General features: G+C 43.6%; 1 protein-coding gene across 1 annotated transcript in view; it reads left to right on the top strand.

Annotated features, from left to right (window-relative positions):
- PIP4K2A (phosphatidylinositol-5-phosphate 4-kinase type 2 alpha) overlaps positions 1–19,223 on the top strand; it is a 171,869-nt gene that overhangs the window by 102,910 nt on the left and 49,736 nt on the right. The window contains exons 2-3 of the mRNA XM_044229441.1: positions 3,156–3,253; positions 4,559–4,655. Of these exons, the coding sequence (XP_044085376.1) occupies positions 3,156–3,253; positions 4,559–4,655 (195 nt within the window). The remainder of the gene's footprint in view (positions 1–3,155; positions 3,254–4,558; positions 4,656–19,223) is intronic.

The raw sequence follows: 19,223 nt of genomic DNA, 5'->3' as shown, positions 1-19,223 counted from the left end.
AGCAGTGAATTTTCACGCTGCCTTCCTGGATGGAGATAGCCTCAGGCCCCCCGGTGAAGGGCCCCGTCCCACAGTCTGCCCTCCGTTCAGACGCCAGCTCTGAGCCCAGGCTGCCCCCTGTGCCTCTCACCACCCTGGCTCCCAGCCCGAGGATCCCCGGCCTCCTCTTCGGGTGCGGTGAATTTGCTAGAGTGGCTCTAGACAACACCTTGATGCACATTCACCACTTTAGTCTACAGGATCTTGTAAGAGATCCGGATGAACGGCCGGTGAAGAGGTACACAGGTCTTCGGTCCCTGTGAAACTGGGGGGCTGTCCCCTTGGCACATGTATGTGCTCAGCAGCCTAGAAGCTCACCACGTCTTGTTCAGGAGTCTTTATGGAACTTCCTCCCTAGCTACCTCCTTCCGCTTCCCTGAGGTCAGTGAGCAGGGCTGAACGTGCCAAAGCCGTATTTACTTGTCATTCTGGGGACAGCCCCCGCCCCCCGCAGTCACCCCATTAGCATAAATTCAGGGGTGCTCAGGGTGCCTTAAGAATGGCAGAAGACATTCCTGTCACTCTGGAAATTCCAAAGGTTTTAGATTTGTGACAGGAACCCAGATAATGGACCAAAAATATGGACACAGTATACAGTTTTATATAGTCATTTTTCACTGTGAAGATCTGCCACTGTCTTTGGGCTGCCAGCTTGGCTGTTGACAAGTTGGCTGTCCCTCTCATTGTCATTGCTTCTTTACCTTCTGTCTTTTCCCTCTGGCCACTTTTCTTCTCTTTGGTTTTGGTATCTTCAGTTTAACTACAGTGTATCTAGGTGTGGATTTCTTCGTAGACTATTTTGCTTGTCATTTCTTGTTATGTATCCATAGATTTATAATTTCTAGCAATGATGGGACATTCTCAGCCATTATATTTCAAATATTGACTTTTCCCCATACTCAGTTCCCTTCCTCTAAGATTTCATGTAATCTCACTCCAGCCCCCGTCATGAGCATTCTTCTTCTCCTTTTCTTTTCTTCCTTCATCATTCTTTTATTTTTTTAGTTTTTATTTTTTCCCTTCTCTCCTTTTTTTAAATGTAATTTAATTTTTCCAGTGTTCCAAGATACATTGTTTATGCACCACACCCAGTGCTCCATGCAGTACGTGCCCGCCTTAATACCCACCACCAGGCCCAACCAACACCCCACCCCTCCCTTCCAAAACCCTGTTTGTTTCTCAGAGTCCACAGTCTCTCATGGTCCATCCTACCCCCCCCAACCCTGATTTTCCCCAGTTCACTTTTCCTTTCCTTTTCCTAATGTCCTCTATTCATCATTCTTTTAAATGTTACATTTTCATTCTTTGTGGATTCTGGGTAACTTCCTCAGATCTCCCCTCTGGTATACCAGTTATCCAGTCTGCTTCTGAAGCCTTAAATTAGGGGCTTTTGTTCTCTTTTCTGTTCACCAATCATAGTTTCCATTTTGTAAAAGTTTTATTGGATTCTCTTTCAACCTAACTGGTCATTTGGAAAGTCTCATAGTGTACTCATTTTTGCCGGTCCATCTTTTACTTCTTCATACATTTTATGCACAGTTTTTGTTTTCTTTTCTATATCTGATCATTCTAATAGCTTTAAGTCATGCAAATAATTTTGTTTCTGCTGAGTATCTTTTATCTGTTATCTTTGTGTGCTCACCGTTGGTTGAACTGAATTTGTGCGACTCCTGGAGGCCTGTGCTGGGGATGCTTTACCCCAGACACCATTTGCGTTTACTTCTACCACCTGTTGGGACTCCTTTTACTTCCTTCAGGGGTCCTCATTTAAGGTTTGAAGTGTTTGATTGAGCTCCCCAGCTTTCCTTTGACCCAACTAAATGTCAAAATTGGTATTTATCTTCAGAGAAACGGCTCTCTCTGTTCCTGCTTGCTTGATAGTCATTGAATTCCCGGTGGATTAACTTCTTTTTAGGAGAAGGAAGACATCTTGAAAATTTCCTCGACTATGAACCCAGCAGTGTGTTAACCACTCTGCTTTATCAAAGAACTCATTTTTTTCCCTTTGATTTGTTTTGTTTTGTTTTGTTTTTGTAACTGAGAACCCTTCTGCGAATCCTCAATTTACTGGAAGTATAAATCTTTAAAGTGGTTTTTATCAGTAGCAACAAGGGAGGTATAGCTTGGGAGCCAAGAGAGAAAAAATAACCAAGAGAAAGTTCAACCTTTTCAAAGTCATATATCAAAAGCTGTTCCTGCCATTCACTGGAACTCAGACAGAACTTAGTCCAACCCTTTGTTTTCTTTTCTTTCTTTCTTCTTCTTCTTCTTCTTTTTTTTTTTTAATGATTTTAAAAGAGAGAGTGCACGCTGGGAAGAAGAGAGGGAGAGAGAGAGAGTCCTAAGCAGGCTCCAGGCCCAGTGCAGAGCCCAACGTGGGGCCCTGTCTCATGACACTGAGATCATGACTTGAGCTGAAACCAAGAGTCAGACACTCATCCGACTGAGCCACCCAGTCATCCGGCTCCAACCCTTTCTTTTCTGTAACCACATCTTTACTTCTGGTCTTGACTCCTTTCAAACCCATCTCCCTTTTACTCCCTCAAACCCATACGGCCCTCTTACACCCCAGGACTGTATGTCTCCTTCCCCTCCTTCATGAAGGCTGCTCTCCTGGTAAATTCATACCCTGCCCCAAAACTTATTTTTAAATATAGTTCCTGTAAGAAAGGTAAAGATCACATGAATGACCATGTTGCTTTTTGAGTACCCAAACATTTAAAGAAATGGTTACCTTCATTAATTCAACAAATATCTATGTCAGAAAGAGCCCTGGGCTGAGGCTCTGGAGGGGAAGTGGGAGGACAAATGAGAGAAGCAGGGACCGCTGGCCATGAGGGTTCACCCTTCAGGATTCCTCCCTTGTCACTGCCCCCCAAACGCCCTCCACCCAGATGAGCAGTGGGAGTTGGAGCTAGAAGGGAGGTGGAGGCAGTGGCAAAGCCTGAAGAGAGAGTTAGGAGGGCCTCAAGAGAGACGGGTTGGGATCAGAGCAGGAGGAAAGTGAGCGGGACGTTCTTGGGTCTACCAGGTTTTCTTCCTGAGCCCTGTGTTCAAGTGAAGCACTTTCCACATAGATAGTAATAACCTGTGCCATTTATTTTGTATTTTTCTAGATCAATGAACTGAGCCATGTTCAAATCCCTGTTATGTTGATGCCAGATGACTTCAAAGCCTATTCAAAGATAAAGGTGGACAATCACCTTTTTAACAAGTAAGTACAAGTATGGCCCTTTTATAGGACTGACATGGCTGCCAGGAGCATGATTTTTGTGAATTTCTATAATCACATTATTTTTCAATGGGTGGGAGTAAAGTTTTGCTGATGAAGTTAATCCTGTGATAAACATAACCATCTGTCATTTTCAGAAAAGCAACAGCAGGCCCTCTTGGGTAATATCCTTTTGCCATATGGCATATTGTTCTCTATGAATATCTTATATGTTAAAAGTGATATTCTCATTACAATTTAAATGTTTGAAGCTGTAAATTGCTTGGAATTTTTAACAGCTATGGACCTCAGCTATCTTATACAAAACTTGAATAATGCCCACTTCATGAACAGGATGTGACTCCTTCATTGAACAATAAAGAATTAGGGCACATTTTCGTAAAACATAATTAGATACCATGGCAGGCATTGAGACAATTTCTCCTTCATTTGAATGTCATGTTGGATGTCATTTTGGAGCACCTTATGTATTAGCTGTCCACGAGAGCTGGAGGTACAAGGAAGTGTGAGAAATGGTCCTGCCCTCAGGGGGCTCACAGGCAGGTGGTTGGAACTCGACACGTATACAAATTACTATAATTTGGTGTACAAAGTATGACAGTAGAGAGGTGTGTGTGTGTACGTGTACACAAAGGAGGAAGCAATTCTGAATGAGTGGGATATGAGCCTCCAAGAAATCCCGCCCACACAAGGATCAAGTATAGAATTTCTTACTGTGACCATTGTTCTGATGGGAAGCAGATGCGTTCATTCTCTTACTATTGTTTAGAGGTTGACCTCTGGAGGAATATTTTTCTGTGTGAATTTAGAATGTGGTATTTATATATAGCATAACACTGGTCGTTCGGGAGTGAGAGGTAATGTTGTTTTGCAAGCTTTCATCAGCACGTCCCTGAAGACGAGTGTGGGGAACATGTCCGTGACTTGCTCTGCTGCCCATCCCCAGCTCCCCAAGCTCTTTGCTGTCCCTTCATGGTTTCATTCCGTGTGGCCTCTTGTCATTCCACCTCTTCGTCCTTGGGGGAGCAACTCTCTGGAGTGGTCAGGATTAGAACAGTCATCTAGTCCCAGGGCCCCTAGGTGATGTAAGGAGGTGAATGTGACCAGTCTGTCCCTGTGTCGCCCGGATATACTGTGGGTCATAGTCAATCCTGTGGAGCACACCCGTGCCTTCTGGGGGTGGGGAACTCCAGGCACTTGGCTACGTGTGAAACTAGAAGGTGGCAGATTCAGGTCTGGTTAACATTCTGTACATCTAAACTTTACTCCACAATATGCCTGTTTCAGAGAAAACATGCCGAGCCACTTCAAGTTTAAGGAATACTGCCCGATGGTTTTCCGTAACCTGCGGGAGAGGTTTGGCATCGACGATCAGGATTTCCAGGTGAGTTGCTTTTGCAACCTTTGCTTCAAATGGGTTTTGTTCTGTAAAACAGGACTTACTTTTTTTTTCATTACAAGTAATTATATAATAGTAATTTTCATTTTATATAAGAATGTTTCGGTGTTTTTTTCCAAAGTAAAGGATTCTTTTGTTTAGGAGCCTCTGTACAGAATGATTTTGGCAGTCGGTAGGAAAAGGTTATTCTTCGGGAAGAGAACACACGGGAGAGTTCTAGGTGATACTCGCATTTCCCAGTGGAAACGTCCTGTCAGCAGAGCCTCCTTTTGATTTCTGCTGTCAACTGTGTCCGCGGCCCGTGCTAGTGTGTATGTGGGTCTTGAATTCACATTTCCTGTATTTACAGAGGCCACTTAGCAATCATAGCAATTCTATTTTGTTCTGATTGATTTGCTGCTTTTCAAATTGGCCGAACCTGACTTTTGCTCACGTTTGTCAGAGGCCACACCTTGTGCACTGTGATGCATCATGGTCTAGTGACCATAGAGCTCTTGTCGTCAGCAGGAGCCTGCCGGTCCCGGAACAGCTTGGGGAGCACTCTCGTCTGCTCTTGGTACCCACCACAGAAAACTGTGCTCCGTTGCTTTTCTTCCTATGGATGCCTGGTTCTCAAATTTGACTTTTAAAATTGAGATCATGGGGCTGCCATAAGTGCTAATCCATGGTCTTTTCTGCTAAGAAAGGACCTGACGTCAGTTAGCCAGTAAGATTTGTAAAAACCAAAGATTTTTCTAAAGATTTTATTTATTTATTTGAGAGAGAGAGAGAGAAAACAAGTTGGGGGGAGGGGCAGAGGGAGAAGGAGAATCAAGATCCCCACTGAACAGGGAGCCTGATGCAGGGCTCGATTCCAGGACACCACAAACATGACCTGAGCTGAAGGCAGACGCTTAACCAACCAAGCCACCAAGGTGCCCCCCAAGGACTTTTTTTAAGAGCAGAAAATCTGAGTTAAGAGATGCAAGGGCTGCTTCCTGGTCTTTTAGGACAGTCTATTCATTTTACTGTGGAAGCACTGACTTACTTTAAATCCCTTCAAATCTAGTAAACACTCTTTCGTTTGCCTCAAATCAGAGATCCTAATTTACCCTGCATTAAGTGCCATATAGCTGTCCCAAGTGACCTTACAAGTTGAACATCGACACAGTTTACCTTGTATTTTCCCTTAAAGAGTAGGGTCCATAAGACACTATTCTTTTAGTATATACTTCTCTAACGATACGTGGGCCTCCCCACCCTGTCCTGCCCCATTCTTGGTTTTCCAAGAATTTCTCGCATGCTCACTCGGGCTTCCAAGAAGCTTCCAAGCTGCCAGGCTGCCAGTGAGATGCCCTCCTCCGTGGACTAGAGCTGAGGTTCCCAAAGAGGTGGGTTCCGAACAGAGGCTGGGTGCACCCGAGCGAGGGCTGAGGAGAAGTGGGACAGGGTAGAGTGGGCACTCACTTTGCTTTCGAAAAACTGGTAGAGCCAGCACTCAGATTTGGGCCTCCTGTATAGGAGAAAGAATTTCAATCAAACCTAGACTTGGAATTTACTGCTGGAAAAAAAAAAAGTCACATTTATTTATTTATTTATTTGAGAGTGAGAGAGAGAGAGAGAAAGCAAGAATGGCAGGGGGCAGGGGGGAGAAGTAGACTCCCCACTAAGCAGGGAGCCCAACAACATAGGACTTGGTCCCAGGACCCCAGGATCATGACCTGAGTTGAAGGTAGGTGCTTAACTGACTGAGCCACCCAGGCACCCCAGTAAGTCACTTTTAAAGAATAAATTTCAGAATAGTAAAAAAGGTTTATATAAAATAAAAAGGAATAATTCTACATTATTTAAGAACTGTTTAATACATTTAAAGAAGCCGTATGAAAATAAACCGTGCTTTAAAGGAATGAATAGCTGACAACTTCGATGTCCTAAGAAAATCTCCTCTGCCTGATTCCCATGTTAAGTTTTTGTGTGTTTCTCCCTCTGTCCCTACCCCCCCCCCACTTTTTTTAATTGGCTGCACTGGCATTTCACAGAAACTGGCTTTTGAGAGCCTATGCTATAGGATCTTGAAGTTCCTCAATTCATTACCAAAATGAAGTTCTTAAATTTCTTCCTATAACCAGCCCTGTTAAATGCGATCTGAAATGGACCCTTTATAGCCTAAAATCTATACTACAGCTGATAAAAGTAGTTTTTTTGAATTTCCTAAAATGACCAGTTTAGTTGCAGAAATACCAAGACATGAGCCAGTTTTCCTTCACCTTTTTCCCCCCCTAAAAACAAAACCGTGTAACTTGGTATTTAAATAAGTACAAATTGCTAAGTACAAACTTTAAAGGCAAATCAGGCAAGTAGAGGATGATTCATGTAACTAATTGGCAAGTTTCTGAAGCTCTTAGTGGGAGATATCGGTAGAGAGAGCCGGTGTGCGTGTAATTAATCATTTGAATACCACTTCTCTCCTCAGTTACACCCAGTGCTTTTGGCATTTAAATTGCTGCTTTCTCTTTGGCAACTGTATTTCTATTAAAAAAAAAAAAGTGGGTGTTTAGTAACTTTCGTAAACCAGAAATATATGCTGGTTTCCCTCCCCGTTCCCATTGTTCCTTTTCTAAGGTCTCTACCTTTTAGGAAATTTTCAGCAGGGGTAGGGCCGGGAGTTCAAACTGAAGATCAGATCATAAATGTAGGGCTCCACTCCCCTACTTTGCTGGCTACTTGGTTTGGAAAAATGGAAGAAGTGTGCCAGCTCTGGCTCTGAGTTCGTACCTTGGGACCTCTGGGCATTGACAGGTTGAAGGTAGAGGTGCTATGGTCCTGGGAAAGCCCTGGGAGGCCCAGCAGTGGGCATAGGCCAGGACTAGAGGGGCTGTTATCCCAGCTGCTGGGCACATCAGCTCAACCACTGCCCAGACATTGCATTGATCATGGCATGAACAAGTAGCATGTATGGGTTGACATAGGGTACCAAATTAAATACTCTTTCTCAATCTGATTTGAAAAATAAGATCAGTGACCTGGGGTCTGATCATCTTTTGATGGCACCGATTGCTAGAGGGGACCAGACCTCACACTGCTTTGCCTTGCCTTCATGTGTTTATTTTTCTGAAGAGCCTTCTTATTGGATGAGTGGCTTTAAATCAATATGGCGATAAGTAATGCCACTGTCTGGTTCATTTCGTATTCAGACCTCCTTATTGAATCAAAGGGATAAACTGTGTTGACCCACCCTGTGTGTGTGAATGCCTTTTTGCTGCCCCTGAAAAAAAGTCACTATTGATGAATCTGATAAAAGTAGAACATGGTAATTAGCCTACCTAATTGACCTCTATCAGCATACTTAAACTTCTTGACAAGAACTGAAGAGCATTCCTACCATAAACACTTGTATTTTTCCCCTTCAAATCTAGTAAACACTCTTTCTTGGATGGCCTTTAAAATAAAACTTTTTTTCTTGCTGTTACAGACAAATGCAAACAGTGGTTCTAGAATATTCATTAATAACAGTATCACTTAACATTATACATAAAAACCTCTGTATAGGTGTGTCCAGTGCATCCAGATTCAGAACTTTCTCCAGCTTATTAGTGTGTCTTAAAATGACTTCACTGGTTTGTAAGAGACTCAGTGTTGAATTATGTTCCTCTGATCATTGTTGGGCCAATGAGACGCTGCATTACTGTACTTGTAAGATAAGTCATCTTTCAAGATAAACGCACCCATGGAGTGCATTCACTGTTGGAGGTCTCCACTGTTCCTGACACTGTTTCTGCCTCCGCTGCTCCCCGAAGCTCTGGTCCTCCTTTGGTGGAGGATTTGATGCACAATTACACTCAGTGTGTGTTTATTTGCACCTAGTGCATGTCAGGCTGTTTGCAAGACATTATAGGGGATGCAGAAGGGAAGAAAGAGTGGAGGAATTCCTCATTCTTTGTTTGTTTTAACTGTTCTCTATCAGATTCTGTATAAGATGCTAATGAGATTAATAGAAATCCAGACATCTTAATTTTTACTGGTCTCCAAGAAAACCTGCATCCCTCTTTCCAGTCTCTTAGAGTACCAGAGCCTCTTACACCAGGCCTGGCAAGTCAAAGGGAGGGTTCGCTTAAAGTTTCTGAGCTGCGGGAGAGGATTGCCCACCAGAAACCAAAAAGTTCTGCATGATGGAGATGATGCTATTAAGCCTCACCCCACCACACAATTGAAACTGAGCCCTCTTGTTCTTCCTGGAGGATAATACCAGGTTAACTTTTCCCCTACCACATCGCCTGAATTAGAATCCCTCATTATTTGCATTTGATGCGTCTTCGGCTTTGTATTTGTAATGGAGAATTCTAATTTTAAAATAATTAATTTTAAAAGCTAATGTTTTAAACTTTTGATGTTCTAGTTTCAAGTTTAAAAATAAAATGTGCAAGTGTTAAGACCTTGAGAGTATACAGAACTTTGTGGGGAAAAAATCTGCCATTATCTGTAGAATATAGAGCCTATCACTGTATTTTCAAATGTAAGACTTCCCAAAAACCATTTAAACTTTCTGAGGATAGGGACTGTGTCTCCTGTGTCTAGGGGTGCAGGCCCAGAGTTTAGTATCAGCCTGGCTTGGGGCAGGCACGTAGGAAATATCTGTGGCAGAAAGGGAGGGAGGGCTTGGGGGTCAACCCAGGGAAACGAACCTTCTGGGCCAAAGCATGGTGCCAAGAGCTCAGGAAATGGGAAGTGCCGGATGGTGGTGGGACTGTGGAGAGGAAGATGGGAAACTGCCCCGCAGGCTTCCCTCGGATACTTCAGCCCCAGAGCAGCCCTGTGGATTTTGCACAGGGCAATGATGTGATGACATGTGGATTTTCTAAAGATAACTGAGGTGGTTATGGACAGAATGCATAAAGGAGATAACGCAGCTCGGAGACTGTGAACTATCCCAGGGACACCAAAGCCCTCCTCACTGACAGGGTCAAGCAGAGAGCAGCGCCCCAAGGTGGAGGGAAGAGAAACCTGACAGGAGTGGAGGTGTTGGAGCCTGAGGGACTAGGGGAGCAGGGGTACCAATCACTAGCAGGGGGAAGGCTTGGGAAAGGGCGAGGGGAGAGTGAAGATACAGTTGAGTGTTTAGCCTTTTGAACATAGAGGTGATCTTGTTTGTGGGCAGCCTGGGGAGCGCAAGCCCAGACGTGGGAGGGATTGGCTTCTGGGTGTTGTCTCTCGACAGACCTACTTGTCCTGTCACCATCTGGAATCTGCTTCCTCCTTGAGCCATATAAGCTCTTTCTTTCCTCTGTAACTGCTGTGTCTCTTGAGCCTGCTCATTCACAGCCTCTCCTCACACCTTTTGGCCTCAGCGGTGAGCCTCTGTAGGCCTCACAGTGCATATCGGACAGAAACTCCTCCTGGGCCAAAAACCGAAGCAGTCTTCTCCTGACAGACTTTTGGGAAAATTGTCTCACAACCTATCAACATCATCAGATTTTTTTCTTGTTCTTTTTCTGCTCCTTCTTGTAAGTTGAACCTGTGACTGTCCCCATCACAGACTGTTGGCCTTCGTCCCCTCCCCCCACCCACCCACCCCCGCAACCCCACTGAACCCTTTGGGTTATGACCTGTGGTTTCCAAGAGCTGACAGTAGTCCCTGCCACAGGAAACTCCTGTCCAGGTTAGATGTTGTGTTTGCTTATTATGATCCCCGGGCATAGGTCTGTGGTATCTTAATGTCAATCAAGTACCAACCCGAGATTTTTAAAGGAGATCTCACGGTGCTCTGTGAAGTTCCTGCAACTCTTTCTCTCTGCCGGTCATCACCATTCATTTTTGTGTTCTTCTTTTCTCAGTTGTTTCATTATTGATAAATGTTAAATTGCAGTGTTCTTACTCCCCGTTTTAATGAAAGCCACTCTACACCTGAGATCACAGCTCAGACTTTCTTTGAAATTCCCGAGGAGCTTAACATATGACTTTGAACACAGTGGGCATTTAATAAATCCTTGGTGGTAATGTTCAAGTTAGCATGTTGGTCTTTGCCTCTCCGATGAGGTCAGAGGACCATCTGTGCTCCCTCAGATATGTCAAACGCAAACCCAGAAAGTGGCCTCGGCCGGGCAGTTGCTCCTGGCTCCCGGCCTTGTGATTTGAGGCATGTAATCATAATCCTGGGTTGTCAGCAGGGAGCGATCAGCTTCCAGGTTTCAAGTCCATGAAACAGGTAACGTGGGTTAGGAAAAAGAACATTTCCTGGAGGAAAAGAGGCTGGTCTGAGTCTTGGATCTTCAGGGACTGTGGCTGTGGGCTGTCTCCGGTCACTTAGTCCTGGAGGGTCTCAATTTTCTCATCTGTGAAATGAGGGAAAAGGACATGATGTTCGCTGAGTCCCTCCCAGCTGTCAACTCTCTGAATCTGTTATTAAGTCATCTCAAGGAGATGACAGTCACTGAAGTTCTTGTGTACAAGACCAACATGTTCCCTTTGCAAGGTGGTGGCTTTCATACACTGGAGTATGGCGGAATTGATCTTAATGGCCTTTCTGTTGATTAAAAGTAAGAAGTTTTCATACATGATTTTTTTTAAAAGATTTTATTTATTTATTTGACAGAGAGAAATCACAAGTAGACAGAGAGGCAGGCAGAGAGAGAGAGAGGGAAGCAGGCTCCCTGCTGAGCAGAGAGCCCGATGCAGGACTCGATCCCAGGACCCTGAGATCATGACCTGAGCCGAAGGCAGCGGCTTAACCCACTGAGCCACCCAGGCGCCCTCATACATGATTTTTAACAGGACTAAAAACCCATATCAAAATGGAAAAAAAATCCAAAAACATGTAAGACTCAGAATTAAGTGTTCAGAATCCTTGGGTATTTAAAAAACACACAGGGGACCATAATGGTTACTAAATCATGACATTCTCAGGAAAGGCATAGAAGATCAGTGGCAAGAATGAGCTAATTAAATTGACCTTTGCATTTCCTCCACACTTCTGGAGGCCCCGCTAATCCCAGACCTCCCACTGCGGAAATAAACATCTTCAGTGTAGCCTTGCACAGGAGTGGAGAGGAAGGATGGCACCATTAATCCCTTTCTTAAGGGAAATGACAATAAATTTCCAATTAGAAGCATAAGAAGGCCACTAAAGAGTGAGCTTCATCTCTCATTATCTTCCTTTATTTCCTGCCGAGGGCTGACATGCCACCAGAGCTTCAGACATCGCTGTTGAGTTTGGGGACAGGGTGTTGTAAGATCAGCCATGTACTAGGCTGTGCAGAATAGAAATAGTAAAAATCAGTTCACTTATCAAGAGGCAAAAAAGGCAAGTGAAAATGGAGTAAATTGTCAGATTGTTACCTGTCTTCCATTTACTAGCTCTTCTCTTTAAGAGCTTTAGTTTTTGTCAGAGAGTTCATTTTCCTACCCAACTCCCAGCAAGCCTAGGAGCAGCCTAAGAAGTAACATTTGCGTGCTGTCCCGTGTCCACTGCACTGGACCGAGCAGAGCGTGCGTGTAAATGTCCCTTCACTCGCCAGAGACAAACCAGGCAACCAAGCTGTTTGCCTTAGGGACTTGCAAGAGAAAAGTTTGGTCCTGTCACAGATACCTGTACACTGGAGGAGTGTGTTTATATGAAATGTCCAGAATTGGCAACTCTAGGACAGTGCAGAGTGGTTTCCTGCTTGGAGGATGGATGTCAGAATGGGAGTGACTGCTAATGGATACAGGTTTCTTTTCGAGGTGATGAAAATGTTCTAAAATTCATTGTGGAGTTGGTTAACTTTGTATATGTACTAAAGGCCATTGAACTGTACACTTTAAAGAGGTGAATTGTATGGTATGTGAGTTATAGCTCGGTAAAGCTACGAAGGAAGAAGAATGCGGTTTAAACTTAGTTTTTATTCAATACGTGATTTTCATTTTCCTCTACCACTGACTTTGGCTGCCTTTTTCTTGAGGGTAGGGTGTTATGATAACAGTATTGGCATTCAGAACAAGGGAATTTGAGGAATTACATAGTTTATAATATGAAATGAACGAATGGCTGGTGAATACAGCACACATTTTGCAGTTAGTTTACATTTGTGATCAGATTTTCCCCCTAAACTAATAGCAAATCATTATCCATATCCTATGTCCCCACAAACTAACAGCAGTAACTACTACTGAACACTAATTAGTAGAGCAAGAAGGAAACCTCGAGACATGAAGTCCAACTGTCTTGGCGGATAATCAGGTAACAGAGTGAGGGGTGGGGGAGGGGAGTTGGGAGGCCTCCTTGCCCTTGACTTCTAACTCGCTCTGTTTCTGCCATCCATGCTGAGACCTGGAACCTGTGAGAAATTTCTGTGGGCAGTGAGGTTAACAAGACACTCTATCGATGTCTATTCATCCATGTTTTAAATGTTGAATTGAGTCTTTTAAAGCCCTGCCTTGAATGGGATTGTAAATGTCACGGTAACTCAGTGTGTTACACAGATGACCTCCCAGACCGTCCGTTCCAAGGTTGCTTTTCCAAACCTCCATCCCTCTCCTCGGGCCCTCATTTTTACCTGGCACCCACTCACCTTCCTTTATTCTCGCTTCTCCCTCGAGGTAACAGAGGCATGTACATTGAGCTCCCCTGACTTTCCCTCGCCTGTGCCTTCAAATTCATGGGTGTCTTCCTCCAGCCCACTTTCCTCCCCTCCTCTTCCTCCTCCTCACCCTCCTCCCTCTCCTCAGGAAGGAGTCACCCGTCTCTTCAGGCTGCCTTCCCCTGTGATTTCTATTTCTTTAGAGACTTGTCCCAGCCCCTTTCCCCTCTGAGGGAGGTAAGCAGGAGGCCAAGGACAGAAGGAAGACCTTGTGGGTTGGGATTTTTTGACATGTAAGTTCTTTATAAAATGTTTTAAATTCTTTTGTAAAAATATAAGTGGTCATTAAGGAGGGCTATAGGAAATAACCTGCACAGGTAAATGACAATGTGTGGTTCTCGATTTTCAGTGGGTATAAACCAAAGGCTTGGCCAGGGTGGGAGATAGAATCGAGAGCAAACTGGAAGAAGCTTATTCTGTAAGTCCTTCTTCATTTTTAACTTCCCAGCCTGCAGAATCATGTCAATATTGATCTGCACTTCTAAATCTCTTCCAAGTTGAAATTCACTATTTATAATAACAGCTATCATTTATTGAGTACTAATCTCTTCCAGGCACTAATTTGAAACTTTATATTCCTCTAATTTAGCTCCTATACTTTTGACTAGTATTATTATCTTCATTGTTATTTCTATAGATAGGGAAACTGAGGCACAAAGAGCTTAAATTAACTTGCCCAAATTCACAGTCTTGACTTTTAAGGTTCCCTGTGTCCAATGTCATGTTATAACGTCCCCCAGGCTCACCATCATCCCTGTTTGGAACTTGAAAGGTCACCAGGCCTCTGCTTACGGCCATGCGGACCTGAGAAAATATGAGGAAACGAAATAGAAGTCTGAACAAACTAAACAGGGCGATATGGTTTTGATGTTCAGAGCATTCTGATGAGTGTGTACGTAGTGGCTGTGTGAGTGTGTTCTCTTCTGATGGCTTCGAACCTCGGGAAGGTGTTGGAGGACATTTCCGAAGGCCAGTGGGACATTTCACACATTGAATGCTCTGGATTGCCTTTAAATTGTCCTGTGACTTTGATCCCAGATATCCAGAGGGCATTTTATTTTTGCACATTCACACTTTTGAACTGAGAGTTTCAGAATCCCAGATTTTGAATTTTTTAAATGGCACCTTATTTCAGGATATATGGCTTTGTCCATGACAAAGAATCTCTTTCCTTTTTCCCTTCCCTTCTTCCTTCCTCTCTTTCTTCCTTCCTTCTCCCTTTCTTTCTTTTGTCAGTCCCTCCATCCGTCTGTTTACTAATAAGGGAACAAGAGTAGAACTCTACACTCTACATAGATTTCATTGGGTGATTTTACCCCACAGCTTTCTCATTCACACAGACAGGTAGGTAATGGTGAACATTCCTAAGAGTAAATATTTTACTTTGAAAAATGGAATTACCTTGTAGATGACTAAACCAGCCCTGTTAGCAGTGATTTTTAGGTCTTTGGTTAGATCAGATTTTCTTCTTAGACTTGGTTTTTTAAATCAGATGATTAAGAGGAGACAGAATTAAAAAAAAAAAAAAAAACTCCTAAAAAAAAAAATGGAATGGTCTCTTCTGCTGGACCTTCTTTCTTCCATATAAATCTTGTCCTCACTTACAGATTTTGTCTTAACTTTTTTCCTCTCTCTCTTTCTTTCTTTCTTTTCTTTCTTTCCTTTCTTCCTTTCTTGCCAGTTTAGCATTGTGGAGAGTAACCCAGCATATCACATTCTCAGAGTAAAGGATTACTTGTTTCAGTCTTGGCCTTCTTTGCCAAGAAAACCCTTACAGTTTTCAGCAGGGAGAAGCAGGATGGGACAGTGTTTAAAGATAGAAACCAGTCACCAAAAGAGAAGGAAAGCCTCCAGCAATATTCAGAACAAGTGAACTAATTAAAACAGACACTGTGCCACGTGGTCAGAAATGTGAAGAATTCTTAGGATTGACACCATCACCCCATGCACAGAACTGTCCAAAGAGCGAAGCGCTAGGCAGCTTTCAGCCCTGTCTGTGCCACATGAATTGTAGGCCTCTAAGCCCAGGGCTCAATCACACATGCTTTCCCAGTCCTGAAGCCTTGTTCCACAAACACACATCCGTCTCAGCTCTGGCCTTGAGAGAAGACAGCAACTACGCCCACCCACCTCAAGTCGAATAATGAACAGTGCTAGAGTGAGTCAGGATAGATTTGTACACATGTTAGTAAAAGTGTAAATTGAGGACTCTGGGCTGCATTAGCAATGAGACTGTTGCCGATGATACATTTTTACTTGGCAAGACGGAAAACATACAGACAGTTTGGGTTTTGTGCCAGTTCGCTCATGCTCTAAATTGTGATTAGAAGGTGTTTGTCACCGCAGAAGACTGTGTCAGCAATCCCATCGCTAATGCCCACCAGATTCTCAAGCCCGGGAAGGAGGCAGCAGTGGCGGGAGGGTCGGGGGCCAACTGCTCTGGGCAGGGTCCCTATAAAGCCATGTGTGTACATCGACCCACTCAGATGTTCAAGCACTAAGGCAAGCAAGTCATTTCCGTTGTCTGGGTTTTGTTTTCTTACCTTTAAGTTGAATGATTTGGAATAATCTCCAGGTTGCTTTTAATTGTCATGCTCTTTGATTATGAGCATGAATTACACATGGGGGGAACCCTGTGGGCGCTCCCGAAGGTCCCTCTCAAGCCACCCTCTTGACCTCCCAAACACGCCAACCATCCTGTATGATACTATGGGCCATTTTTCCTTGTGACAGGGCAGAGCACACTGAAAATTTTCAGTATTCAGTTTTGCTACATAGCAGACTGTATGGAGGCTGCTCAGTGACGCCTTTCGATATATGGCTCCGATTTCCTTCTCTCCGCTCATTTTCTCGGTCTTGCCAAAATTGTCCAGAGAATGTCTAGAATCTATGAAGTTTTATTTCCATGCTGTCCTAAGAACTATTGCCATCTTCTTTTTAATCATGGCCCAGATATCCTAAGCCATCGTTATGCCTCTGCTGAGGTGATGGTCGTAGCTTTCTGACTGAACTTTTGTTCGACTCACCCTCTGAGGTGAATCTATAGTTCCTGGAGCCGTGCACCATGCCTTTGAGTAAATACGTTCTTAGAGTTATAAAAGGTCTGTGGTGGAGATTTCACTCAGCTCACCCTCTACCCTGGTTTCTTCTTGATCACTTTACAGACATAGAAACTGAGGCTCAGAGAGACTAAATCCAAGGGTTGAAGAATGGCAGACCATTACACAGTACTGCCTTGAGACACACACACACACACACACACACACACACTTCTACCTTATTTCAAAGACCACAGAAAGTCAATGATTGTGATGTTAAGTAATGGCAAAAATTTAGTCTTTGAAAATTGCCCCTTTGGGTTTCTTCAGGGGAAGCTTTAGGGAGGAGCCTGCATATTACCTGACTCCCTTGTACTCCAGTTTGGTTATCTTCAAGTAGGAAAATGCATCTGGCCTTTCCTATCTCAGAGGAATGTTGGGAAAATAAAGATGAAATAATGAGTTGGATTTTTCCAGGCCTTAGGGCCATTCCAAGAATTGTGCATTTTGTGTGAAATACTGTTTACTCTTCTGATTTTCTGCTTGTCTAAGGCTTTCAGTAAATTTGATTCCTATCTTTTTATGTTCATAGTGATAAAGGTACTTTCTTAATTTTCACAAAGTGTTCCTTACTTCTTTGATTATTTGAAAACTAAGAGCTTTAAAAAAAAAATCCTTACACACGCTGGAAGTAGACACTGTGGGTTGGGTCTACTCATGTGATTATTGAAAAACGGAGTTGAGACAGAACCAATATTAGAATTTGCGAAGTGTTATAACCAGAATTAAGACATGGACAATATGCTAATGCAGAGTCTAGAATAAATGATTATCAATATATTAGATACTGACAGGGAAGACGAAGAATTTGAAAAGAGGAAACATCTGAGCTGAAGAACCATTGCTTATTTGATGAGTCATTTCTAGCCCTGTGGAAACCTATACATTGCCTTGTACATATCATTATTAAACATTTCTCTACTGAATTACTACAGTGAATGCAACAAAGTCTTCTTTTTCACTATAAAGCTTCCCACTTGGGAGCACCTGTGTGGCTCAGTCCATTGAGCGTCCAACTCTTGGTTTCTGTTTGGTCATGATCTCGGGGTTGTGGGATCAGGCCCCACATCAGGCTCTGTGTTGAGCGTGGAGTCTGCTTATTCTTCTCCCTCTGCTCCTCCTTGGGCTCCCTCGTCTCTATTTCTCTCTCTCAAATAAATAAATAAAATCTTAAAAAAATAAAATAAAGTTTTCTATTTTAACCAAACCAGATTGGGACAGATTATAGTGAGAAAGGTGTTTATGCAGGTACCACCAATGTACTGGACTTGACACACTATGCAGACAAAGCACATCAGAGCCACAATTCAGCAGACTCTTGATTCTTAACCAGGGAGATAGACCGGCTGCAACTCTGTCAGTGTCCTCTGTTTCTTCAGATGCCCCCGCCCCCACCTTTGGGGTCAGAATCTGCATTTCAACGTGATCCCCAGCTAACTTGGTGGCTCATTAAATTTTAAGAAGCACTTACTGTGCAGCCTTCAATTTTATTCTCTCCCATTGGTCTGTGATGGAATGTTAGACTTTAATATCTGATATTAATGAATATGTTGCTGTCATCCTGTCCTTTGCTGAGCACAGGTGGCCTTTCTTACCTACCCTGCCCCCTTCCAAAAAGAAGTTATTTTGAATAATTCTTTGCAGGTTAATGTATGGGAGGAAAATGTGAGACCATTAGCCCATGGCAGTGGTTGCCTTTTTTTTTTTTTTTTTTTTTTGCTAGTGTTTAAAATCTAAGAAGGGGAATTCACTTTGATTTTCTTCTTAGGAGGAAGTAGTGTGAAGGAGAATTTTTTTTTTTTTTTTTTTTTTTTGAGGACCAAAAAACCAATGTCATGGAGAATTAGACTCTCATGAATATGGCCATTTTCACCCTGAAAATTATTTTCATCCTTCTCAGTCTGTCGAATGGATTTCAGTTGTCTCAAGAATAGTTTAAAACTTCCAGATCCTGCTATTTAACGTCATTGGAAGTTACGTCGATTTTTTTTTTCCTTCTCTCCAGTTTCCTAATAACCTAAGGAAAGCAAATTCAGCTCATTGGCAGCGTTGGCGCTGCACTTGACAGGTGTGCCTGGCAGCACTCTGATCAAGATGCGCTGTCGCGGGATGTGGTGGTGCGGACAGCCGTGCCGAGGTGCATCCTGGGAGATGTGCTATTGCAGGACGTAGTGGTGCGGACAGTTGTGCCATGGTGCATCCTGGGAGATGCGCTGTTGCAGGACATAGCGGTGCGGACAGCCATGCCCGGGTGCATCCTGGGAGATAAGAATACGCCGGCGGGCCACTCCCTCAGCACCAGAAGGACCTTCCTGAGTTACTACCCCTGCGACGTAGTTGTACTTCATAAGGCTCAATCCTGTCAGATTTCCTTGAGAAAGGGAGGAAAGGATAAAGAGACTTGAATATACCAGATAGAAAGAAACAATTTAATCAAAAATCCATCATGGATGCATGATCACCTACCTCTCTAAAGACATCTGTGTCCCCTTTAGTGGACATTCAGTGGGAATTTCCAATGCCCACTTTTAGAGAGGAAGTTGGAGAAGGAAGTTGTCTTTGCCTTTGAATCCCTCCTACAGGACCCAGTGAGGCCAGGCAGGGCAGGAAGGTCAATACCGAGGAGCACAGGCAGCAGGGGTGAGGTCCAGACTCCAGAGATGTTAGAGCTTATCCTAGTGGGAGAGACCAGAGTAAGAAGGTGTGAGGAAGTGGGAGAGGTTTCTTGGACACGAAGAAAATGAGAGATTCAAACAAGAGAGTCGCAAGTGAGAAAAGGGGAGACTTCAGGGTGGACTTACCCACCTAGAGTGTCAGTAGTGGCAGCTAGATACTGGAATGAATGGTGCTACCAGAGCTCCTGC

The sequence above is a fragment of the Neovison vison genome, chromosome 12 (genome assembly GCF_020171115.1).
Source record: "Neovison vison isolate M4711 chromosome 12, ASM_NN_V1, whole genome shotgun sequence".
In the NCBI taxonomy this organism is placed as follows: domain Eukaryota; kingdom Metazoa; phylum Chordata; class Mammalia; order Carnivora; family Mustelidae; genus Neogale; species Neogale vison.
This window is presented reverse-complemented; position numbering and strand designations above follow the sequence as displayed.